Raw genomic sequence first — 25,139 nt, 5'->3', positions numbered from 1 at the left:
GCTGCAGACGGCCTTGAGCGAGTGTCGGGGTCAACCCTTCGTTTTGCCGAAGAAAGGTGCCCAGGGTCCCACAGCCCAGGGAGAAAAGCATCACGGTCGTTGGTCACTTTCCCTGGCCTGTCCCAGGGTGGGCTGGGGGGGGTGGGTCGCAGCCTGGGGCACCGTCTCACGGAGATTTGAGGGGGACGAGGGAATGAGGGTGACGGGTGGCTCACTGACTCCCACGGCCGGGGGGAGCAAAGGGCACGAGAAAGAGGGGCCACTGCCGGGCAGGGAAGCCTCGGACACGCAGGCCGGGGGAGAGGAAGGGACTGCACGATCCTGCCCTGTCTCGTTCCTGCGGGCGCGGGACCCCGAGGGGGCAGGTGAGCGGCGGGCGTGCTCGGAGGACTTTGAGCCCCGAGAGCCAGAAAGATCCCACGTCGCTCCCTGGGTCACTGGGTGAGTGAAGGCTGTTTGCGTGTCCCCGCCGGACACTTTCTAACGTTCTAAGATGCAGCGGCATCACCGGGAATGGTCCCACGAGGGCGGCGACAGGCCTGACCACTGAGCTGCAGCCACGGGGTGGGCTAAGGGGGGGTGCCTGGCGGTGGGGCTGGGCCGGGAGAGGGTAGAGGCGGCCGCTGTGTCCTGGGGGTCAGGAGGGTGACATCTGAGTGGAGACCTGAGATGAGAGAAGCCAGCGTTCCCACAGAGGGAGCATCCGTGGGCTGGGGGAGGTGGCCGGGCAGGTCCCTGGCCAGGCGGCCCTTGGTCAGGCATCTGAGTCTATTTTAGGGTGTGTCAGGGCCCCAGCGAGGGCTGAAAGCGGGGGAGGGTGAGGTTCCTTCTGCTGCAGCCCCGGGTCGGCCAGCACAGCGCTCAGCCTGCTTCCTGCTTGTCTCTGCAGGGCTGGTTTGCTAAGTGGGGTGGAGGCCCCCAGGGGCCGGCCCAGCTCCGTCTCCCGCCCCGTGGGGTCCATCAGCCCTCATTGCTGTGCTCTGGCCACTGTCCCGTCTCTGCCCTGGGAGGTCCCGCCACCCGATACCCCTGCCTGGATCCTAGAATCTCCCTTCTCTCAGCTTCTCCTTTTCCTGAAGTAAAACAAAAGGCTCAGAGGGCACGAGGCCACACCCACCCCACCAGATCCACCGCTTTGCCCCCATGTCCCTGTGGGGGTGATGTCCCGTCACTTCTGCAGGACTTGCCCTGCCCCCAGCAGTGCTCTTCGCCTCTCCTGCAGCAAAGCAAGCGCTGTGATGTGAGTACAAAAAGGAGAGGAGAGAGACCCTCCCTCACTGCCTGTCAAACGCTAACCTTCCTCCTGACCAAAGCCTTCCAGAATCACCCACACCAACAAAACTGACCATTTTTCTCACTAATTGACACCAATATGAGTGATGCCACTCGGTCCCACTGCTAACAGCTCCAGGAAAAAGTCATACATTTTGGCCTAACTTGCTAATTTAATTTTTTTTTTTTTACTGTGATTGTATTTTTTTCCTGTGAACTACAGAGTAATTTCATTTACGTTGTTCCTGGCAAAACATAATTTTCTGGATTCTCCAGAGCCAGTTCCCAGCCAGGGTACTCGCAGGAGATGCCTGGAGACAGCTTGGCTTGTGTCAACGGGAGGAGTGGGGGGCGGGGGGGAATGCCGCTCAACACCCTGCAAACGCGCAGGACACCCCGCAGAGGATGCCCTGGGTCCGCACGTCAGCTCGAGCCGGGCAGGGGCAGGCGGAACTGCCCAGGCGCTGGGGGTCCTTGCCGTGCCGGGGGGCGAGGATGGCCGAGCAGCCTGGCCGGGCTCGTGGAGGTGACACACACACACACACACACACACACACACACACACACGGTGGGGCGGGCTTGTCTGAACATTCGGGCATCCCCCCAACTTCCTTACCGTGGCCTGTAAAGCAGACATGTCCTTGCCTGCGCTCCTGTCCACTACACCTGCATCCTGCCTTCTCCCAGGGCTGCACGGGTGGGCACATAGTCTTGTGTCTTCATTTCTGGGCGGACACAAGGCTGAAGAGGGCAAGGGGTCTGCTCCGAGCGTCTGTTAAAAGAAGTGTGGTTTTGACACTACTTAAGAACGTGAAGCCTTCCCTCGGGATGATGGTGATGGATACTAGTTGCCTAAAGAACCGCGTCTCAGCTGTTCCCCCAGGGCTGCTCCCATCCTCAGAGTCCCCGGCCCATCTGCCTAGGACACGGGGGCACTGGGTGCCAGGGTCGCAAAGCACAGACAGCATCTACCCTCCATGTCAGGGCGCCCCCTTCCGAGCCGAGGAGCTGGGAGGGGCCGAGGGAGTCTCCTGAGTTCAGTCACAGCCCCATGAGCCTGGGCCAGTCCCCGGACCTCTGCCCAGGTGTGAGTGAGCACAGCACCCGCCCCTCCCTTCCTGGGCTGTCATGGGCGTGAGTGAGCAGGCGGGAGGGGGCGTCCGTCCCTGCCCCCTGCCCCACACACAGCGGGCAGCGTGTACAGGAGTGTTCGCTTAAGACTGTCCTTCCAAATATAGATGCACAAGGAAATAATCATGCTATTTCATTCAGGAAAACTTTCTTTGTATGATTTTTATGGGAATTTTCAAAACAATCTCCCCTTCTTAGAAGAGATCGCGAGTAAGAAATACCGTAGTGCTTTGCGGGGCATAGATAGGGCATTCGTCTTCCCTATAGTGTCGTGGATGTAAAAAAAAACCCCACTAAGTGCCTTTTCAGAACCAAACTCATGCAAATGTTTGTTTAGAATGGCTCCCATGCTCTATTTGTTAAAGAACGGAGATATCTTTCTGTTGTTTTATTTCGTGTTTGTTGAATACCGTTTTATTCTGTCGGTCCTCAGCTACCATGGAAACCAGGCAGACGGCTGCAGACAGAACCCTAGTTAAATAGTTTAAATATACATGCTTGCAGGCAAACAAAAAGTACCATTTTTCAAATGTATATTGAAAGGGAAGTCGAAGGTAGAGAAATGAACTATCTATATAGATTTTGGTGCCTCTTTTTTTTTTTTTTTTTATGAAATCTAATTATCCTCAGTGAAAGTCAGTACTGGGTTTGACATTTGGGAGAGTTGAGGAGTGGGAGGATGCCATTTCCCTTATTGAAGCATGTTTAACCCAAAGCTATAAGGAAGCAATGAAAGCAGGAAGGCTGGTAAATCAGAGACAGAGGAGAGGGTCGTAAACAACATTGACATTTGGGGAATGAATCTCATCTACCCTTGCTGCAGCATAAGTAGTGTTAGCCCACAATGCAGACATGGCATGTCATTCCCCAAGTGTTTCATTTTGAGTACAGACCCATGAAATTCGTAACCTGGGGGCCCCAAGCCCTACATTGGTCGTGTTTCCGTGGCTGGGACGAGCCACATCCTTCCCCAACATCAGGGCCACCGAGAGGGTCAGGTGAGACTCTGTGAGCGGGTCTTGGTCACTCTGCATGTAAGAAGGTGCAGGAGCCTACAGGGCTGGACGCTGGACGCTGGTTGAAAGGAAAGGGGTCCCGGGTGGATGCCCCGGCGATCCTTCATGTGGTGGGACACGCGGGCTGGTTGGCCTTCGTGGCAAAAGAAAAGCAGCCCCGGCCTCATCAGGGCTCCATCCTGAGGGCCTCCCCTCCCTACATCTCGCGGGAAGCTCAGTGCAGGTGCAGGTCCCGGACCCCCATCCCTGAGCTGCACACCCACTGCCCAGAGAGGGGCTGGACGCACTGCTCCTGGGCACACGGCCCAGTCTGGAGACCAGAGAGCAGGAGGGCCAGGGAAGTTAAAAAACACAATTCCCTCCCGCCTGCCCATCCCGTGCCTCCACATTCAGGGTCCACGGGGCTGCACTGCCAGTCAGGGAAAGAAGATCGCACAGGGCACCTTCCCAAGAAGGCACTGCCCTGGGTAATGAAGGCCCATGATTCCATCAGGGGGAGAGCCGGAAAGCTGACCCCAAGCCCCTTGATCAAGAAGTGTCCTCGTGGGGGCCTCCTTGGTGGCACAGTGGTTAAGAATCCGCCTGCCAATGCAGGGGACATGGGTTCGAGCCCTGGTCCGGGAAGATCCCACATGCCGCGGAGCAACTAAGCCCGTGAGCCACAACTCCTGAGCCTGTGCCTAGAACCCATGCTCAGCAACAAGAGAAGCCACTGCAATGAGAGGCCCGCGCACCGCAGTGAAGAGTAGCCCCCCCTCACCGCAACTACAGAAAGCCCACGCACCCAGCAACAAACACCCAGTGCAGACAAAAATAAATAAATAAATTTAAAAAAAAAAAAAAAGAAGTGTCCTCGTGGACACTGGCTGTCAGCTCGCCTGGTTGGCACGTCGCACGGGGAACTAACTTGAATATTTCCCCATAAATTTAACTTTTGTTGAATCGGGTGGACTTGTGTTCATGCTATTTTCTCAAAAGTGGGGGGAGTGTAGGGTGCTGAGGCAGAGCGGCACAGGACCCCACGGCTGCATGGGAGAGCCCATGGCGGGTCAGGCTGTCATCTGTGACCCCATCTTCGAAGGTCAGGGCTGCCAGGCGCTCCTTAGAAATGCACCGGGATCTGGGAATTTTGGAGCCATTTTCATATCCACGTGGCCTCTTGAGGGCAGTGGCTTCTGCTGGGCCATCTTCTCTGGACAACAGTGGAGCTCGTTGCACTTTGCAGAAGCGGCCGGGCGTCCATGGGGTTCCGTGTATGGGGTGAGGGTAGGGGTGTGTCCAGGGCTCGGGCCAGAGGGGTGGCTTTGGTGGTGGTGGGTGCAGGGCACATGCACAGGACCCTGCTTTTGCTCCCTGGTCTTCAGAAGTGACAGTTGGGTTTTTGGACTTTTTGTATCTTGTTCATACTTTGCCCCGGCTGCGCCGTGGGTGCAGTTCTTTTTAGTCCCTTACGGTTTCTTTGTATCTGTTGCTCAAGGAGACGTCTGTCCCGGTGCAAGCCCTGCAGCAGAGGGTCCCGGGTCCCAGGTCCCTGCCTGCCTCGCAGTGGGACGCGTCACCTACACTCCCGTCACCAGGAGAGGTGAGCACTACATATCGCTTATTCGCTGCTAACCAGCTGTCACCCTCCTCGAACCCTGATGGCTGGGGAGGGACTTGCTGCCGTGAGGACAGAGTCTGGATTGTTTATATTCCCTGCTCAGTGTCACTTGTGAGTGTTTTATGAGTCACCTATTTGCTTGTACTTGGCTCTTCATAATTCTGTGTTCCTACCAGGCGAGTGGTTCGGTGATAGAAAAAGATGACAAATGATAACTTTTTGCATGTAGATTGGAGGAAGTGCATATGACTATCGACCTTCCCTGACACTTTCCTCTCTCTCTCTTTTTTTTCCCCCCTTTTTCAAAAAAAGAAAAAAAAAAAAAAAAAGAGGCGATAATTTAAAACCTGCCCCAGGTCAGTTTTACATTATTCATCTTTCACTTGTGAATGATGATGGAAAGGAAATGACCGAGCTTCTTCCTAATGTCGGGGAGTCCCTGAAGACCTCACCTAGAAGTCACACTTGATTACGCTCATAATCAGACACAGAGAGCAACCTTCCTTACAAGGAGAGCAGGCCCGGGCGGGCACAGGGCTGCTGGGAGCTTAAGAAAATAAGATAATGTGCCCGGTGAGGAGCTAAAAACAAAAAGCCACCTCGGGAAGGCGGGTGTGCAGGTCACTGCTGGGCTCCAGGTTTGGGCTGGGTGCCAGGAGAAGGTGGGAAATGATGACTTTTGGGGGAGGATGGCAGTCATGCAGCTTGCCTGTGAATCTGGGGCCTCGGCCTTCCCGTGAGAATGGAAGACGGTCCTTGTCTCCATTCCTCCCCTTTTCTCTTGAGTTCACTGAACTGTGTTCCTGAGCATGGGGGCTTTGTCACTTTGTCCCTGGAGAGAGGATGCCTACGCCTGAGACTGGTCCTGAAAACCTGCTGAGAGAGGAACGCCGAGCCCAGAGACGAGGTGACCTAGAAGGATCTTAGACCCCCGTCCTGGGCTCCGCAGACCTCCACGCGCTATAGGCAGAGCGGGGGTACACACCCCTCGAGGGGGACCAGCCCAAGCAACCGCACAGGCACGGGGTGGCGTTTTGTCTTTGCCAAGTGCAAGTCCGTTGGGGCAGTGACTCCGTAGCTCACCTGTATCGCTCAGGAGTGAGACCACCGAACCCCCCAGGTTGTGACGTGAAGAAGCTACGCTCCAGAAGGTACCCCAGCCTCCTGCCCACGCCCCAGCTGCCCCTAAAGCACAGAGCTCGTCCAGCCCCGGAGGGGGAAACGAAGGCCCAGAAGCAGGGAAAGGCTCATCCCGGGTCCCAGGCCCGGCGCTAGGCCCCCAGCCTGGGGAGGCCCCTCCCCTAGTCAATCACCATTTCAGGGCATCGTCCGCAGAACGAATCTGATGCTAAGCCTGATTGGTGAAGTCTCAGTGGGAGAGGCCATCTGAACTGAGAGATGCTTTGTAAATAAGAGCTGATTAAGAAGCAGACGGATTTAGGGCCTCACAAATGAGCGTCTGGCCTCTGCGTGGTCTGTACCTGGGAGCCATGGCCCCTACCCTTCCTCCGCCCCTTTTGGGAAAGGCCCGCTGCGGGCGGAACAGGGCAGACGCGTGTCCTGAGCGGTCCTGGCCCCTCAAGATGCCCCTGTAAAAGCCCGTCTGCCACCCCTTCCTGGGGCCAGGGCTCCAAGGGGTCCCCAGGGCCCAAACGCTGGCACCCCCGCTGCACACTGTCCCCCGCTCGGCGGCTGCTGGTCGAGTACCAGCTACTCCCTGGGGTGGGCTGGGCTGGGCTGAGAGCCCTATTAGAGGACCAGGCGATTTCCTCAGCGCTCGCCGTCCTGCAAACCCGCAGGTACCAGCTTGGCTGGCTCCAAGGCCAGCGCAGCAGTCGGGACCCTCCCCGAGCCCCACCAGTTACAAGACCTCTGACTTGGGCTGAACTGTCTGTGAGGAACCAGTGATGTGGAGCCTGGCCAGCCTGTCAGGGCTGGGCTGCTGGTTTTGAGAAAATTGTGACACGTTACATACACAGAGAGAGACAAACAAAACACACACGTATGTACACATGTACACACATGCATGTGTATATGATACATAAGCACACAGGCACGTGCACATATATGTGTGTGCACGTGTGTCTCTATGTGCCTGCCCCTGTACACACATGCATGTGCCTATATAGGCCTGTAGGTGAACATGCACATGTATATCAGGAGCATAGAGGCCACATTCATGTTATCACCCAACACCTGCCATCGCTGGCTCAGAAACACGGGTGACCGGGGTGCAGTGGGGAAATCGGCAGCTGTCGGCTGTTCGGAAATACCTTCGAGAGTGGCCAGAAACATGATTTACCATTAGTATGATTACTCGTCGGGGTTTGCGTGCCGCACTCTGAACGGCCCCAGGCCCTCGCGGGTCCAGAAGCGCGTGCTCGCTCCATCAGGTGACAGGTCATTGTCATCGTCGCGTTCCTCCCCCAGAGAAGTGGGTGTGTCTTCCCAGCTGAAGCTAGCGCAGGTCTGGCATTGATCTTCGCCAGATTTTGTTATTACATTTGTCTCACAGCTTTAAAATAGTAGCAAATATGTGCAATTTATTTAAACAACACTAGGGAAATTAACGCCGTGCAAGCTCAGCCTAAGCAAATGAAGACAAAGCAGGTTTTTAAAAGGAGAACGGCTCGATGAAAACCTTGAAAATTCTGAGTCTAAAATTCAGAGGCTCCGGTGAGCTTCTGCAGGTGCCCAAGCATCAGCGGGCGAGGCAGACCTGCATCCTCTGTGCCGCATGTGGGAGACGTGGGGGGAGCCGGGACGGCCAGGCTCCGCCTCCCAGAGGCCGTGCTTGTGGCCGGGACCCCTGCCCCAGCACCCCACACATGCACGCAGACGCGCTCAGAGCAAACACCAAGCGGGTACCCTCGGCTGGGGCAGGCGCCTGCGCCGGGTGACCCTCGTTTCCTGTGAGGCCGGGAGCCCCCGCAAGGTCGTGCGTCTGTGGCGCGTGGCAGTCCCCTGGAGGGCTCACTGAGCACACACGCAGGCGTCAGCACAGAGGTGGGGAGTGCAGGCGGGAATCTCACACTTGGCATTTCTCACTTGGAAGCTGACGCCGCGGGAACTCAGAAATGTCTCTGCTGGTCCGAGGTTTTTCACTGACGTCCTTGGGCCTCTCCGATGGGAATGTCCGTGTCCGCCCAGCCCACCGCACACTGACACGAGGACCCGTAGAGGGGATGGGGCCTCATGAAGAAACCCCAGAAGTGAGGGGGGCACTCAGATCCTGCCTCTGCCTAAAGAGCTGTGTGGCCTTCAGAAGTTACCTGGCCTCTCTGAGCCGCCCGGTCGCCTCCCTGGTAGAGGGGGGATGACCTTCCTGCAGCCTTGGCAGTAGGGAAGATGCAGGCAGAGACGGTGCAGAACGCTCAGTGCCCACACGGCGCTGGCTGCCCCTGACGCGTGCCGAGCACGTGGAGTTGTCTGCGTCCTGGCTGCAGGGGGGTGTGGCCAGGACCATCCTGAACGCTGTTCTGTGATGCTCATCAAGGAGCCTAGAGATGACCCCACCCCTGTCATCAGGAGAGACGCGGCGTTGGTCACAAGGCAGCACCTGTTAGTTTGACTTGAAGAGAGTTGAGAGAATGTCATGTTTCCGTAGAAATCAAGGCCGCTGGGGATGCACACACCTTGCGTGGATCCTTCTGATGAAGGATGGGAAGCGACCTAGGGAAGCCTTTTGGTTTTTAATTGCTGCAGACTCTTAAGTGCAGGAGCTCAACACGAAAGACAGCTGGGCCCCTGGTGGGGAGAGTCCCAGAGGGGGGGTCTCTTTGGAGTGTGGCTTGTCCGGATGGATTTTTCCATTGATGTAGCGTCAAGTTTTGGCATTCAGGACTGATACTTTTCTTTTTTTTAATGAGTTTTGTCTACGTGTGTCTAACTTATTTCTATGCAACTTTTTTGCAAAAGGGAGTGGGGAAGGTTCAACGGGCAGTGCCAAGGCCAACAGGTTCTCACTGGGTGGGAGCTCAGCTGGAGGGTGGGGACCCCGCCGTGATTGGAGAGGGGCCGCCGCTGCCTAGGGCCTCCAGCCAGCTCTGTCCTCTCCGGCTTGGGCTGTCCTGGTCCGAGGTCTGTCTCTGCCCCGTGAGCTCTCATATGCTCCTGGCTCTGAGACTCGGAGTGACATGAACATCAGCCATGAGGACGGTGCAGAGGCGGCCACACGGGGCACCTTGAAGATAAACATGGAGGCGATATAGGTGTAGATGTCTCGTGTATATGTGAGTCCTGTTGGCTCTTCTAATTATACAATTTCATGTACATTATAACACTCAGAAATACAGAAAGGTAAAAGGAATAAATTAAAATAAAAACTCACTGGTGACCAGAGAAAACCAGAGTTTACATTTCTACATATTTCCTTCCAATCTTTTCTCTATCCTTTTAAAAAACATGGGGACTTATGCTGCCTGTATACTTTGGTGCCATTTCTCCACTTCCTATTGGTGTATGGAATTTCTTCATATCTTCGAAGAGTAACTTCTTTTTTTTCTTAATACATCTTTATGGAGTGTAATTGCTTCGCAATGCTGTGTTAGTTTCTGCCGTACAACAAAGCGAATCAACCATATGCATACATATACCCCCATATCCCCTCCCTCTTGAGCCTCCCTCCCACCCTCCCTATCCCACCTCTCTAGGCCGTCGCAAAGCACCGAGCTGATCTCCTTGTGCTATGCGGCTGCTTCCCACTAGCTATTTTACACTTGGTAGTGTATATGTGTCGATGCTACTCTCGCTTCGCCCCAGTTTCCCCTCCCCCCGCCCCGTGTCCTCAAGTCCATTCTCTATGTCTACATCTTTATTCCTGCCCTGCCACTAGGTTCATCAGTACCATTTTTTTTTTTTTTAGATTCCATATAGATGTGTTAGCATACGGTATTTGTTTTTCTCTTTCTGACTTACAGAGAGTAGCTTCTAATGACACATAGTATCCCAAGATATGAACGTAGTGTAATGCATTTAACTATTATTTACTACCATCAGACTTCCAGAATTTTTTCCTGGTATTTTTACTATTTCACATATACATAATGTTATTATAAAGACAACTACAATGAACATCTGTATTTGGAGGGTTTTGTCCATATGCAGTTTCGTTGGGACAGATTTCCAGCTGTGCAGTTACGGGGTCAAAAGCGAGGACCATTTTTGAGGCCCTTGATAGTTGTTGGCAGAATGCTCCCCCCAGCAGTGAGGAGCCCCACTGACTTCAGAGCAGCCGACATTCAGTCCCGCTGGCTCCCGCCAGGCATGGGCTCTTATCAGTCTAATTTCCATAGCAACCCTCGGAATTCAGTGCTGTTATTACCAAGCCCGTTTTATAAAAGAAGTAGCTGGAGCTGAGAGAGATTAAGGGACTTGCCCCGTGTCACATGAATCTTTGGTTGCAGGTAAACATAAGACACCAGGTCTGTTTAACGCCAAATCCCACACCCTCAACCATCACCCTCTGCTGACTCACTCACAACACGCTCCTCAGGGGGGAGGATTCATTTTGTTTACTCTTGTCAGTTTGATGGATGAGGAGGATATATTGCTTTAATTTGTGTTGTTTGATGACTGGACATTTTTCATGAGTTTATTGATCCTTTGTATTTATTTTGCTGTTAATTATCTATTTGTGTCTTTTTCCTGTTACAATAAAGTTCCAATTTTTTCTTATTGATTTGTATGAACTCTTTATATAGTCAGGCTCTTAGCTCTTTGTCAGATTTGTTGTAAATTCATCAGTTGCTTTTAGGGTATGTTTTCGTAAGCAAGGGTTTTAAGTTAAAATGTATGAATATTTTCCTTTGTAATTTTTTTCCATTGTTTTGGGCTTAAAAAGCCCTGATGTACTGGTTAAAGAGTCAGCTATATTTTCTTCTTTGTTTATGGTTTCTTAACCCCCATTTAATCTGTAGTCCATTTCTTTGTAGAGATGAGTGTCTTGCTAGATTTTTTTCCCTGACACGTCCCCACTTTTCCCAACACCATCCAATCTTTCCCTGGATCTATGATAGTACAAATTCTAACAGATGCCTTTTCCTCTGCAAAACCTAACCAGGCTTCTTTTCCTCTTCTCTCCCTTCCAAATAACGCTGCAGAAAGGAAAGAAGAGTGCAGCCCTGGACCCTGTCCAGCCGCCGAATGACACGCTGTTGCCGTGGCCGCAGCATCAGAGCTCCAGTGGGCTGAGGCGGCAGAAACGGGACTGGGTCATCCCGCCCATCAACGTGCCAGAAAACTCCCGCGGGCCCTTCCCACAGCAGCTGGTGAGGGTAAGTGGAGACCCTCCTGCCGGTGGGGAAGCTCTCGGCTTTAGCCCCTGCCTCTCCCGGGATCTCGCGAATCAAGTCTGATGGGCTCGTTCCTAGAGCCTGGGACCGGCTCTGCACTGGGTGTCTAAGAAGGTCAAGAGTTTGCCTTTTCAGTCATGAGATGAGTAATACACAGAACAGAGAAGAGTCGGAAGGGCAGTTGCGTCCTCCAGGGTGGACGGGCTGCTTGCGTTGGGTCCTCTGTCCCCGGTTACTGTCCAGTGGCTGCTCTGGTGCGTGGAAGGGGATGGGAGGGAGGCTTGGGTCGTGACCTTTGACCTCTGACACCGTCCTTTGGGTCTGCACGTTCACACTTCTTCCCGATTATGACTAAGATATTGAATGGAGAATGATGGCTTGTCCGCGCTGACCATGATCTTGGTGAAAAGTCAGAGGTGCTGAGGCTGAGCCTGAGGTGCCAGGGGGCAGTTCTGTGTCCCTTCCCTTAGGGTCCCCTGCTCCCAGCAGCCACCATGAGGCGGCTTTTCCTCAAGGACAGAAGGACTCGTTTTACAAATTTGTTTTTCAATAATCAGGGCCATCAACTAGCATCATCTTCTTCCCTTTGAAGGAAAATTGCAGCCCAATCTGAGCAACAATCTGAGAAAGTGGTGGTGAGAGCCCTATTAAATAATCCCATCCGTGGCGGGCGCCTCTCCCCACCTGTGGAGTTAGGGCCCCTCGAGTGTTATTAAGGCGTCGGCTTCATTCCTTGGCCTGATTGGTCTGTTTTGTTTCCTGTTCTTTTTGATGCAGAAAGCTGGGGGGTGGGTATTAAAATGCAGAGATGAAGCAGCAAACCTCGCAGGGCCCCCCAGGTCAGACACCCCACCATACACACCACGGAGACGTGTCGTGACTATCGCCCTGCCTTCACCACATGTGATGCTGTGACTTAGTTTCGTCTTTGTTCCTGTTTCTGGCCAGAACTCGTAAAACCCATGCAATTTCCTAAATGATAAGAGCGAAAAAGATGTCTGCAGACACCCATAGCAAACCCCTTCTAGCACACCTGAGCTTACATGCATGAGGCAAACCCCTTCTAGCGCACCTGAGCTTACGTGCATGAGGCAAACCCTTTCTAGCACACCTGAGCTTACGTGCATGAGGCAAACCCCTTCTAGCACACCTGAGCTTACGTGCATGAGGCAAACCCCTTCTAGCACACCTGAGCTTACGTGCATGAGGGGACTTTCGGGAAGTCCCAAGGGAACCTAAGGCCGGGGCTAGCCACCAGGGGTACAAACCCTGTGACTGCAGGGCTGGGACCTTCACTTTCCCCTTCCCCCTGCCGCCCGCCCCAGGAGGGAAGAGGGGCTGGATGTTGAATCAGTCACCAGTGGCCCATGATTTAATCAGTCGTGCCTACATAATGAAGTCTCCGTAAAAACCCAAAAGGACGGGGTTCAGAGAGCTTCCGGGGGGTGAACACATGGAGTCAGTGAGAACGGCACTCGGGAAGGGCGTGAAGGCTCCGAGCGCCTTCCCACACCTCGTCCTACGCCTCTTCCTTCTGACTGTTCCCAAGTCATACCCTTTACAATAAACCAATAATCTAGTGAGTACACCGGTTTTCTGAGTTCTATGAGCTGCTCTAGCAAATTAATCGAACCCAAGGCGGGGGTTGTTGGAACCTCAGATTTACAGCCAGTCGGTCAGAAGCTCAGGTGACAACCTGGACTTGGCAATTGACGTCTGAAGTGGGAGCGTCTCAGGGGACTGAGCCCTTAACCTGTAGGATGGACGCCCTCTCCGGGTAGATGGTGTCAGAGTTGAGTTAAATGGTAGCACCCCCAGCTGGTGTTGCAGAGAATTGCTGGATGTGGTGACACCTCTGGTATCAGAAGTGCCGTGTGTGGCAGTCGTGGAAAAAAGGAGGAGCAGGAGGGTGTGTCCAGCTCAGCATATCACCAAACACAAGTGTGTGTGCCCGTCGCACGGGGGAGGCCAAACAAACCAAAATGTCAGAGTTTGGAGCAGAGAAGGGTTTACTGCAGGGCCAAGCAAGGAGAATGGGTGGTTCATGCTCAAAAACCTCAAACTCCCTGATGGTTTTGGGGGAGAAGTTTTTATAGGCAAAACTTGGGGTGAGGGCTGCAGGGTGTGTGACTTTCTTCTGACTGGTTGCTGGTGAGGTAACAGGACGGGGCTCTAGGAATCTTGTGCTCAGCCTGGAGCTGCCATCCTCCACCTGGGTGGGGTCCTTAGTTCCTGCAGAAGAACTGAAGATACTGTTACGTATATTCCTTGAGCAGGAACCAGGATCCTGCTTTGATCTCTGCACTGTAGTGTGATTGTTCCCCCTTTGTTTCCGCATTCCCTTACTTCCCTGGTTAGCAAGTGTTTGAATCTGCTCTTTGGTATTCAGGAAGGTCTAGGAGACTGAAGCCTTTTTCCTGCAAGTAAGAAACAGGGGACACGGAAAGGCTTTTGTGACCAGGAGGGCCCCATAGGGTCCTGCTGAGTTTCAGTCACACAGAGCCACCCTCCTGCCTCAATCCCCTGGGATGGGAGTTCACTTCCAGAGCCATCACCCGCCCTTGAGCGGCCTGCCTGGGAGGGTGAGATCACGGCGAAACGGAGGTGAGGGCTGGAGGGAGGCACTCAAGCATCGACCCCCCAGCCGGGGCGCAGTTTCCCAGACTGAGCGTCCTCCGGGCCTATGGGCCAGGCCCAGGGCACAGCCCATGCCGATGCGGGTGCCGGTGACTCGGCTCTGGGGCCCCCACCAGCCCTCGAGGCCCTTGCCGCGTCAGACTGCCACTTGCCATTTACTTAAGATTTTCTCTAGTAGTTCATTTTCATTATAAATAAATTTATTCTAAAAGGAGGCTTTATTAGCTCACAATTGGAAAGCTGGAGGTATTTGTTACGACAGAAGTCAACTGTAAAACAAGCATAAAGCAGAGAAAACATAGCTCTGGGTGGGGGTGGGGGGGACATGCAAGTGTTGACGTGTCTTAGATACACTGGAGCCAGAAGCTTCCTCTCAAGTGTCATCAGGATTGAAAGCAAATTGGACAGGGAGTCAGGTTTTCATCGTGCGAGCCAGTTTTATTGAAGGCCTTGGGCTGTGCTCCCCAAAAGTCATCTCTAGTAGAAATTTGTCCATCTGACTCAGGGATTGTCAGATTTTTTTTTTTAACATCTTTATTGGAGTATAGTTGCTTTACAACCGTGTGTTAGTTTCTGCTTTATAACAAAGTGAATCAGCTATACGTATACATATGTCCCCATATCTCCTCCCTCTTGCGTCTCCCTCCCACCCTCCCTATCCCACCCCTCTAGGTGGTCACAAAGCGCCGAGCTGATCTCCCTGTGCTATGCGGCCGCTTCCCACTAGCTATCTAGTTTACATTTGGTAGTGTATATATGTCCATGCCACTCTCTCACTTCGTCCCAGCTTACCCTTCCCCCTACGCGTGTCCTCAAGTCCATTCTCTACGTCTGCGTCTTTATTCCTGTCCTGCCCTGAGGTTCTTCAGAACCATTGGCAAACTTTTTCTGTAAAGGACCAGGTAGTAAATGTTTTAGGCTTTGTGAGCCTGCCAACTGGCCTCTGTTGAAAGTATTCTACTCTGCCTTTGTAGCGTGAAGGCGGCCCTCGGCAATATGTAGACCAATGGGCGTGGCTGGGTTCCAATAAAACTTTATTTACAAAAACAGGCGGTGGGCCCGATTTGACCCGCAAGCCAGATCCACCTCATTTCCCAAACTCCGGGAACGTCTGGCTGAGTCATCCTCACCAATACTCACGCTTGGCAGGAACGTTATAGTGATGGATGAGTTTGTAATGAGCCCTGAGGGGGCGTTTGCTCACTCACACCCTCACACACGTGCATTTGGCAGGCATCTTACCGCCCCTGGGATATTCTGTCATCCTGGCTCTCAGAGCTTTCTCAGAGTTGATGATATGGGTACCGACACGAGGAATTTCCGTCCTCTGTGCCCAGTCACACCCAGGCCTGTGAAAGGTCCCAAAAGGGGAGAAGGCCACTGTGGGCAGAGCCCTTGTCCTGCAGGGGTTCCTGAGATCTGCTGGGTCGCTTGGTCCCGCCACGTCTGTCCTCTGCCGTGTGCTTTCAGCCTGGCCGCTTCCGGCAGCCCCGAGGCAGAGAGGTCGGGTCTGGCAGTAGGAGAGGGGAGAGCCGGCTTCCCCCGACCAGCAGGCACTCGCCCCCACGGGCCTGTGGGCGTGTTGAGGGGGCACAGTTTTCTCACGAGGCCACGGTGACGTCTGTGTGCCCTGATGGGGGACGTGCACAGCTGTGAAGCAGGGAAATGAGCCCCCTCCCCAGTGAACACAGACCTTGCAAAATCCGGCAGGAGAGCAGCGACGGCGGAGCTCTCGGGCCCCTGCACACGGGGCTCCTGAGGACCCTCCTTGCCGGGGATGTTTCTGAGCTGGGGCCGTGGGGACAGGCGGTGCGGGCGTGGCGTCAGGCGTGCAATGATCCACGTGCCGGAAGCCGGAAGCCGCTGCCCGAACTCACTGAGGGGCAGCCCCTCCTGTCTCCTGGTCCGCAGTGTTGCTGTGGTTTGGAGAGACCGTGTCCTCTGCTCCTCGGACCCCCCGACGTGTCCGCAGCCCCCGGGGGGAGGCTGCCTCCCGTTGGATGTCTGCTCCCACGCGGACTGCAGGGAGGGCTGACGCTCTGACGGGCATTCCCACAATTTCAGAAACCTAACAGGACAGAGGTTTATTTCTTGCTCCGGGGAAGGTCATTTGGGGGCTGTCACACGGGGCGCCAGGGTGAGGAGCGCAGGATCGGCTGGGCCTGGACGCGGGAAACGCCATTCCCGCCTGAATTCCACTGGCCGAATTGCAGGGGACCCCGGGGAACGCGGCCCAGCTCTGTGCCCAGGAGGAGGGGTACGTGTGGGCAACGGCTGCGCGCTGCCCCAGTGGGTTTCCCCAGACGAGAAAGTGCGCGTCCTTTCGGCTCGAAGGGCCCCACTGCGCCAAGGAAGGGGGTGGTCTAGGTGAGTCATCAGACCTGACTCACCTGCCCTTCTCCAGGCCGGGTGTGTCTTTACCCCACTGTCCCGCTGTACTTGCGCCGTAGCACTTAGTACAGTCTGACGTCATGCCTGCTCTTTATGCATCCAAGGACAGGCCTCCTGAAGGCAGGGGCCCTGCCTGCATCTCTGTGCTGTAAACGGCAGGCACTACGTGTGTCGAATGAATGAATAAATGAATGAGTGAGGGAGTGATGGCTGTAGTCCCAATGGCGAACGCTGTCCCAGGCGCCCATGGGCTCATAAAGCATGCTGGCCGTGGCATGTGGCATTTGGCGGGGGCAGATCTTGGCACTGCTTCCCCTGGAGTCGGCCTCCAAGCTGAGCTGATCCTTATGGGGAGACGGTGTCTCCAGCAAATGGAAAATGGAATCTCCATTACAGTTTCTGTACAAGATTTGTTTTCCCAATGGATTCCAAGTCATTACGGGAGAACTCAGCCCAGAAAGTCACGCAGGCAGATGCACACACGCGTGTGCACACACCCCCTCCCACTTCACACGTGCACGCACACTCGTGTGCTCACCGTCTGCCCCCACACCCACCGTCGCTCCTCCTCCCCGCTTTCTCCCTTAAACTCTTACGGAGCACAGGCGAGGGTTTGGGGTGCTTTTCTACCCCACTTGTGTCTGCAGGAAGTCGATGAGTTTCCTGTCAGTGTTTTTTGGGGGTTGGGGGATTGCTGCCCCGAAAGAAGCCCAAATCACAGCAAGCGTGACTACAGCTTGATGCGAGTGGGAAGCTGAGCGTGGCGCTCTGGAGGTTCAGCTGGGATCAGCTGCAATTCTGTGCTCACCACGGCGTTTCCTTCTGATAAGATACGCTAAATGAAAAAGCAGGAGGGGTAGCAGCCGGCAGAATGTTCTTCCCAAAGAACCTCTGTTACTTACAGGCGTTTTCCTTGGAAAGAGTATCTTGTCTCTTCGTGAGCCTTCGCTGGGCCACGCAGGGGGAACAGACCCTCGCTGAGCATTCGCTCCGCCCCGCCGAGGGGGCCCTGAGCAGGGCAAGGCGGCTATTGCTGGCAGGGCTGCCGGGAGCCGGGACGTCCCTGGCGAGGCCGGTACGCACTCCCGGTGCCGCGCCCCCCAGAACAGAGCGCGCTCTCAGCGAAGTGGTGAGTGAGGAGATGCAGCCGCTTCACAGAGATAGTGCTCAGAAGATCCAGGCTGTCCTCTCAGAAGGGAGGAGGAACCAATTCACAGTCGCTAAGCTGATCCCCTGGGAAGCTGGGTAGAGGCTTTTCATTATGGGGGGGTCACGGGGAATGGCAGGAGGGGACACCCGGCAAGGGTTAACAGGAGACCTTGCCGCTCCCAAATTCCAGCCCTGGGCTCTGGACAGAACAGTTTGGGGCCATCCATGGGTGCCAGGCACCGTGCAGTCACTGGGGACCCAGAAGGGACAGAACACAGAGCCCTTTTGTGGCCTCAAGAGCCACCAGGCATCAGCTATCTGCCTGTCATCCAGAGTTTGGTCCCTTCCCACCTCGGTTAGGATTCCTTCACATGTAGACTAGAGGAGGGTTTTAAAAAGACACTTGCTTTTCTAGCATGGATGTTAGGTTTGACTTCTGGCAAGATTTAGAATGAGAATCAAATCAAACTTTTAGAAAGAGGATGCATTTCTTAGCTGAGTCTAATAAAAATTCAGAATTTGTTAACTTGAGAGGTTCTCCAGGGCGACTGTAGAAATCCACTCCAGGTGATGAGGAGGGAGGTAATGCTCTTGGGAGACAAGTCCTTTAATTTTGGAAGCTGACATTTTAACAGACAAGAAGTCATGCAGACCCATCCTCGGGTCCCTGCCAGAGAGCCTGGCAAGGGAGCTCTAAATAGAAGACTCCGGAAGGAAGTCCTTACGTAATCGCTCAGCATGAAAGATGGCCACTTGGAAAAGGCGAGCAGGAGACCCTTTCTAGAGTAGGGAGCTCGAGAGCTCGTCGGCAGGTGGCTTGGAAAGGGTCGTAAAAATCAGCCCCTCACATCTGACAATCCAGATGATCTTGAACCAACTGAAGTCAAAAGTTTTCTTCAAAAAAAAAAAAAAGTTTTCTTCAAAAAAAAAAAAAAAAAAAGTTTTCTTCACATTTTCTTGACAATTTCGTTCCCGTTTTGTGCATGCGCACCACATAGCCTCACATCCAACCACAAGTATTTATCGACCTTTTGTGTAAATGGAGGATGATCTGGGTTTGGGGGACAAGAGCTCAGGAGCTAGTTTTGTGATGAAATGTGCCCTGGGCTGGGTCTGCATTATGAGATGGGTGACAGGGAGATGGTGAGTGAGCCCGTATCTGGCCCAGGGTAGACTCTCCATAAATGTTCATCGGGTGTATAAATATATGTGGTGGAGCTGGCTGAATTTTAACCAGTGTTATCCTACAAAATGTTTGCTGGGTGACCTAGCAGTGTAATTGTCACTGAGTCCACCTAGGAACCTATTTTCTGGTACCCTGAAGGTGTCCATCCATGAGTGAATAACTGACATGGTCATTATGCACCTTCTCATGGAAGAAAGTGACCTTTCAAAGCACGATGTGTGTGTGTTGTTCCCCTTCCAGCACTTTTCCTTTGTCCCCAGGAGAAAACCTAACCCTGGAGCACATCACACGGGACCCCGTGATCTGACTCTGCCCCTTGCTGCGCCAGACTCCAGCCTTGCTGGGCTACTTGTAGCTTCCCGTCCTGATTACACCCTTGGTTACCTGGAGTCCTGTGTTTTCCCCCTGTACCTGACAACCCCCACCCTGGCTACTTCCTGCCTCCTTGAAGAATGCCCCACTTCTCAGGACCAACACGGGTCCTCCCCATTGCCTGCCATTGTGGTAGAGTTTTTGACACTGTTTTTTCAGTGATTATAGGTCTGTCTCCCTAGTAAATGTAAAGGTCCTTGAGGGATAGTTCACCTGTCAGGCACAGCAGCAGGGACAGAGTAGATGTCATTAAGTACTTATTGAGTGAATGAATGATACAACCATCATGCCCACCTATACTAGTCAGCCTTTCACGATCATTATGAAGATGGTTAGGTTAGATAAACAATCCTTGAAAATAATGAAATCGGAAGTTCTGTTTCTGGTAATGGTGGAGTAGTTTATATCAGACTAACACTCCTCAAATAACAATTATAAACTCTAGGGGAAATTCTTTGTTAAAAACTATTTGAAGTTACTTGAGAGTGATGAATAGTAGGCAGAAACTGTAGGGGACTCCACCCATGAAAAGAAAACAGCACTGGGTGAGACCTGTGTTTATATGGCTTTCCCTTTGAGAACACCCCCAATCCGTCCTTGCCTCAAAGTATGGCTAGATCTCACGAAGAAAACCAGTCTTACTGGCCAGAGGAGTTGGAAGATGGGGTTTAGAACTGACAAAGCAGCTGGAATGTGAGGGGATAAATCCTATAAAATATGTAGCCACAGATGGAGACTCCCAGATACACTTATAAGCTCTGTCCGGCTCCTTGGCTACCCCTTAAACTGTGCACGCACAAGGAGAACTCCAAAGAACCCAGAGAAAAGCAACAGCTAGAAGATTGAAAGCGCAGAGAAGAGACTTCAGCTGCTGCCTATGGCAAGGTAAACAGAGTTAAATTTCAGTCCAACCAAGTTAACAGCCTCCAGAGAAAGACAGCAGAACCAGATTCTCTGTACAGTATCATCTACAATGATTAACAGTGATCAGTATACAAACAAAAATGACTAGACATGCAAAACAAAAAGGAAAATGTGACCCATAATTAGGCAAAAACGGCTCATAGAATCTAACCCTGAGGTTATCCAGATACTGGAATTAGCAGCAAGGCCTTTAAAATATCTCTTATAAATAGGCTCAAGGACTTAAAGGAAACTATGGTCAGAATGAATGAATACATCAAGAATCAGAGCAGGAAAATGGAAACTCTAAAAATAGAACCAAATTGGCATGGTAAAACTGAAGAGTATAACATCTCTAATGAAAAACGCACTGGATGGGCTTACAAGTAGATTGTAGAAGGCAGAAGAAAGGTCAGTGTGTCAATCGATAAAAATTATTTAGTCTGAAGAATGGCAGGGGAGAGGATTGAAACACACAAGAGTTTCACTGGGGCAAAATTAAGTGGCCTAACGTGTGTAACTAGAGTCCCAAAAGGAGAGGAGAGATAATAAGATAGGGAAAAGGGTTGACATTTCCCCAAATTTGATGGAGAAACAAACTTATATATCCAAGAAATTCAGTGAATCTCAAGTAGGATAAATACAAACAAAACCATACCTTGATTATAGTCAAACTGCTGAAATTCTAAAACTAGAGGGAAAACCTTGAAAGCAGAGGAAAAATGCAGCACAAACAAAGGACCACAGTGGGAACAAGGGCTGGCTTCTCTTTAGAAGTGATAGAGGTCTCTGGGCAATGACATTTTCAAATTGCTGAATGAAAAGAGACTATCAACCAAGAATTCTGTATCCAGAAAAAAAAATATAATCCCTCAAAATTGAAGGTGAAATAAAGGCATTTCTGATCAACAAACTTAAGGAACTCATTAGCAGCAGGCCCACATTAAGTGGTAAAGGATGTCCTTTTGGCTGAAAAGAAATGACACCAGTTGGAAATTCAGACCTACAGGAAGGGATGGAGAACACCGGAAAAGATAAATGTGTGGGTTAACATAAAAGACTGTATTTTTTTTTTCTCTTGACTTATTTAAAATACAGCTGACCATTTAAAACAAAAGTATAGCACTGTATTGTTGGGTTTATAAGCCTTGCTTGTTGGGGGGCACATTGTCTGATGCACACTGCAGTGTAACTGGGACTGGCCCCTCTGGCTGTACACCTCCCCCAGGTGCCTGCGGGCCCTCCCCCAGGTGCCTGCGGGCCCTCCCCCAGGTGGGCGTTGCCCTCCTAAATTTCAGCGTACCTCCCTTTCAAGGAGTCGCCTGGGAGCAGGTTTCAGGCAGATGCAGCTGCTTTCTAAGAGGCAGAGGCTTCAGATGCTCCAATTCCTAACCTCTCTCGTGGATCTTTAAGGCCTGTTCTGCAAAGCCAGAAACGCGTGTGGGTGAGTGAAGAAGAAGTGGATTTTCTCAGACAGAAGCCTCTGGGAAGAAACTGCGAGCGGGGCTTGCTCCAGGAGTTTGCTTGTGTCTGGGTTTTCTCCCCCATAGATAGATCTTAACAGATTGCGGAAATGTCACCTCTGCCTTCACCACACCGTCCACTGTTTTGAGGGTCACTGGAACAGAAGGAACCAGAAACAATTGAGGAAGAGATTCCATGGGCACCAACTCATCCCCACCAGGAGACGTACCTCCTTGAGGAGGTGCTCAAGTATCTGGAGGAGCATTTTCGTAGAAACAGCAGGACTCCTTCCCCAGTGAGGGGACGGGGGTGCCCGTCACGTCACCTGCAGTGCAGGGCCCACCCCATGCCCAGCCCCCCGTGGGGAGGGTCTGGCACCATCAGCCCCCACGTGGGTGTCGGTTCTGAAAGTGCAGCCCCAGCACGAACGTGCCATCGGGGGTCTTTCATGGCAGCCTCCAGGCCTCGCTGTAATTATATACCCAGTGGAGACCTGCGGGGAGCGTGCATTGTCCTCGCAAAAGCCAGAGGGACACGAAGAAAGCGTCATTGAACGACTCAGCCGCCTTGGGTTCTGTGATTTAATCAATCACGCGGAAGAAACGTACAGATCCCTTTGTGTTTACCGGTCCCTCATCTGAGCAGAAAATGTTCCCTTTCTTGAATCGCTTTAATGGCTATATTTATGCAGCTGAAAGTTCCTTAAGAAATGAAAGTAAAATCAAATTGCTGCAAATGCTCAGATAATTTATCAGAGAATATTCAATTAGAATATATTAATATTTTAGATTTCCATCATTAATTTAATATTCAGAAATTTAATTTAGTCGTTGAATCGCTGTAGCACCCTGGGTGGATGGGAGTTTAGGATGAGGGCTCCAAGCACCTGCCGAGCATGGTCAGCTCCCGGGGGCTCCCCCAAACCGTTTCCTGCCAGCCAGCGTTCTGCCTCGGCCCCAGGGCCTCGTGTCTGCAGACCAGACGTCGTCCCCAAGTGTGGGCACGATCCACGTGTGTGGTTGGGACTCACCGTCGAGACCGGGGAGGAGGTTGGGCTGATCAGGGCTTGGAATATTCCATAACTCGGGGAGCAGTGCCCCATAATTGAGGGAGGACGTGTCTGTGAGGGTGAAACCTGCTTCTCCCCCACCCCCAGCCGGCAGGACTAGTTCATCGTTCTTTTACTCCCAGCTCACCTGCAGGACAATGTGGATGTTACCGGGGAAACCGACGTCTGTCCCCTCAGGTTCCCACACTGATGACTGTGGTCCTGGGACTGCTGCAGGGTGGGCCTGTGGCTAAACTTCAGAGGAGGTACAGGCTTTGGAGTACATCGGGGCGGGGTTGCCAGTGGCCCCTTCCTGGAAGGGGCACCCTTCATTCCTTGGTGTGGCCGTCCTTCTCGTATGAAATGATGACAGAAGGTCGTGGTGAAGGTCATCTGTTCATCGTCACGTGTTCGTTAAGCCTGCACGTACGTACTGAGCACCCCCTCGGCTGTTCTAGGCTCAGAGGACGCACAAAGACACATCTGAGGCAGAGAGAGCCCAGCGCTCCCAGAGTTTATGTTCGGGGAGAAAGATAAGCTACCGATGATTACATATTAGGGACCAGGGGGTGTGGGGTGCAGGTGGAGTTCCCATCACACGGTGGCCCAGAAGCCTCCTCTGGTGCGAGAGCAAATGCAGTGGCAGAAGAACCATGGTGGTACCGAGGGGAAGAGCTTTCTAGGCAGAGGGAACAGCAAATGCAAACGCTCAGAGTCTTGGAGAAAGAGCCAGGAGGTCAGAGTGGCTGAATGGAGATGGGCAGAGAGAGGGTGAGGGTGATGAGGTGGGAGAGCATCAGGGCCAGGTCACGAGGTGCTTGCCCTTCAGGGGATGAGCTCCAGTTGGCTGCAGTCCCCACCACCCCCTGATGCCTCCCTTTCCCTGCATCACTGTACTGGTTGGGCCCCATGGGCACGGGGCAGTGTCCCCACTTTGGGCTGCACTGAGCAGCTCTAAGAGAAACAAGCTCACAGACATCCCCCCAGCATGTTCCTGGGAAAGACAGGACGTGCTCCTGGGCACAGAGCATCAAGCAAGGGTGCGAGTAGAACACGGGGGCCGGGGGCCTTGGACCTGTCCGGTGGGATTGTCAGGGTGAGGGCCCGGTTAGAGCGCTTGGATTCTATTTCGGCTTCTCAGGAAGCCCATGGGCCGTTCACAGTAGGTATGTCAGCAGGAGCGCCAGGGCCTGTTGCAGGAGAAACACCCCCAAATCTCAGTGCTAACTGCACAGCGGGCTGCTGGCCCTCCCGCCCTCCTTCCCCCCGGCACGGCTCCGCAGTCCAGGCTGCTCCCACCTCCGGCACCTCCAGGGCAGGGCACAGCTTGCCGGCGAGGTAAGCACCGGCCTTTAACGCAGCCACCTAGAAGTGACGTCACCGCCATGCCACGTCATTGGTCCAGGCAGGCCACGTGGCATGACCTGGCTGCCAGGGGTGAGAGCGAGCATCTTCGCATGAGGAATATTGTGAAGAGAGCTGGGGCCAGGCCGCAGGGGTGAGGTGTGATGTGCTTCAGGTTTTGAGAGAGGGACGAGGGGCCCTGTGGGGCTCTGCTTCTGGGAGGAGAGGACAAGAGCAGGACCAGCCCCAGCTGCCCTGCAAGGCCTCTTCGCGGTGTAGGGTCTGCTAGTTTCCACACGGCCACTCGGGCCAACCTGGGGAATGATGAGAGGCCATGTCTGCTCCTGCGTTTGCGCTGCTTTGGGGCATCTGCTGCAGGATGACCCGATGCTCGTGACCCTCAGAGAATGAGGGGCTCCCTTTGGTCGCTCTGCCTCCACCCCGTGGCCAGGGGCCCTGGAGCTTCCGATTCTCAGTGCGCATGTGATATGAGAAGCAGCTGCAGGGTGACCACCAGAAGGACACACAACCCCGGGGTGGTCGCAGACAGGGGTCCTTGCAGGGACCGAGGAGGGAGAAGGCACAGTGCAGCTTTCTTTGTCTGGGACGCCTGCAGGCTTGGGAGGGAACTGACAGCGGAGGACACCGCTGCAGACAGAAGCCCATCTCTCCAGGGTCGTCCAGGTGCCCATAGCAGGTGCTCCCTGGACCCGAGAGGGAGAAGCCCTCGGGCCGTCTGCCTTGCTGGGATGGCGACAGGAAACCCTCACCAGGCACCGTGGTCCTGCAGGAGGCCCACTCGTGTTTCTGGTACTTGCTGTTTCCTGCTAATTACTTCCAAACCGCTGACATTTAATTTTGAAGACTCTTTTTCTGAATTGAGCGGAACCAGGCCGGGGCGCAGGGGGAGGGGGGGGCATCTGTCTCCACAAAGCTCTCAGCTTGAGGACCTGACTTCCACTCACCAAAACAGGGCACGGAGACACTGGCTCAAAAGCAAAGCCAATCAGAACAGACAGCGTCCGGGGAGGGTCGTGTTTGGGAGCTCGGGCTGCCTCTGAGCTACAGGAGACAGCAGCAAACAGCGCTGTGGTTCCAGCCTCCCCGGTGATGCCAGAGCAGTCAGACTTCCGTCTCCAGAGTTATTCTTTAAAATGACGCCCGAGAGACAGACTGTGTTGACGGCCCGGCTTGTGGCTGGACCGCTCTGGGCTTTGTTTGCTTCTGGCTACAGCCCCGTCCAAGAGCGGCTGGGTCTCAGGCCACTGCGGCCCCAGGCTCAGGGCCCTCTCTGTCTCAACCGTCAGGAAACGGCCTCAGAGCTGGGCTGTTT

The 25,139-nt window shown here is 53.4% G+C and overlaps 1 protein-coding gene across 12 annotated transcripts in view; it reads left to right on the top strand.

Annotated features, from left to right (window-relative positions):
* Positions 1 to 25,139, top strand: part of CDH4 (cadherin 4) — a 569,973-nt gene that overhangs the window by 416,251 nt on the left and 128,583 nt on the right. For 11 of the 12 annotated variants that reach the window (XM_082428302.1, XM_082428305.1, XM_082428312.1 and 8 more), the window contains 2 exons: positions 4,897 to 5,001; positions 11,121 to 11,294. In XM_082428302.1, coding sequence (XP_082284428.1) covers positions 4,897 to 5,001; positions 11,121 to 11,294 — 279 coding nt within the window. The remainder of the gene's footprint in view (positions 1 to 4,896; positions 5,002 to 11,120; positions 11,295 to 25,139) is intronic. The other variant, XM_082428306.1, reaches the window with a different exon arrangement.

This window comes from Balaenoptera physalus (assembly GCF_965194825.1).
Source record: "Balaenoptera physalus genome assembly, chromosome: 16".
Taxonomy (NCBI): Eukaryota; Metazoa; Chordata; class Mammalia; order Artiodactyla; family Balaenopteridae; genus Balaenoptera; species Balaenoptera physalus.
Note: the sequence above shows the minus strand (reverse complement) of the source record. Positions and strands in the feature narration are given on the sequence as shown.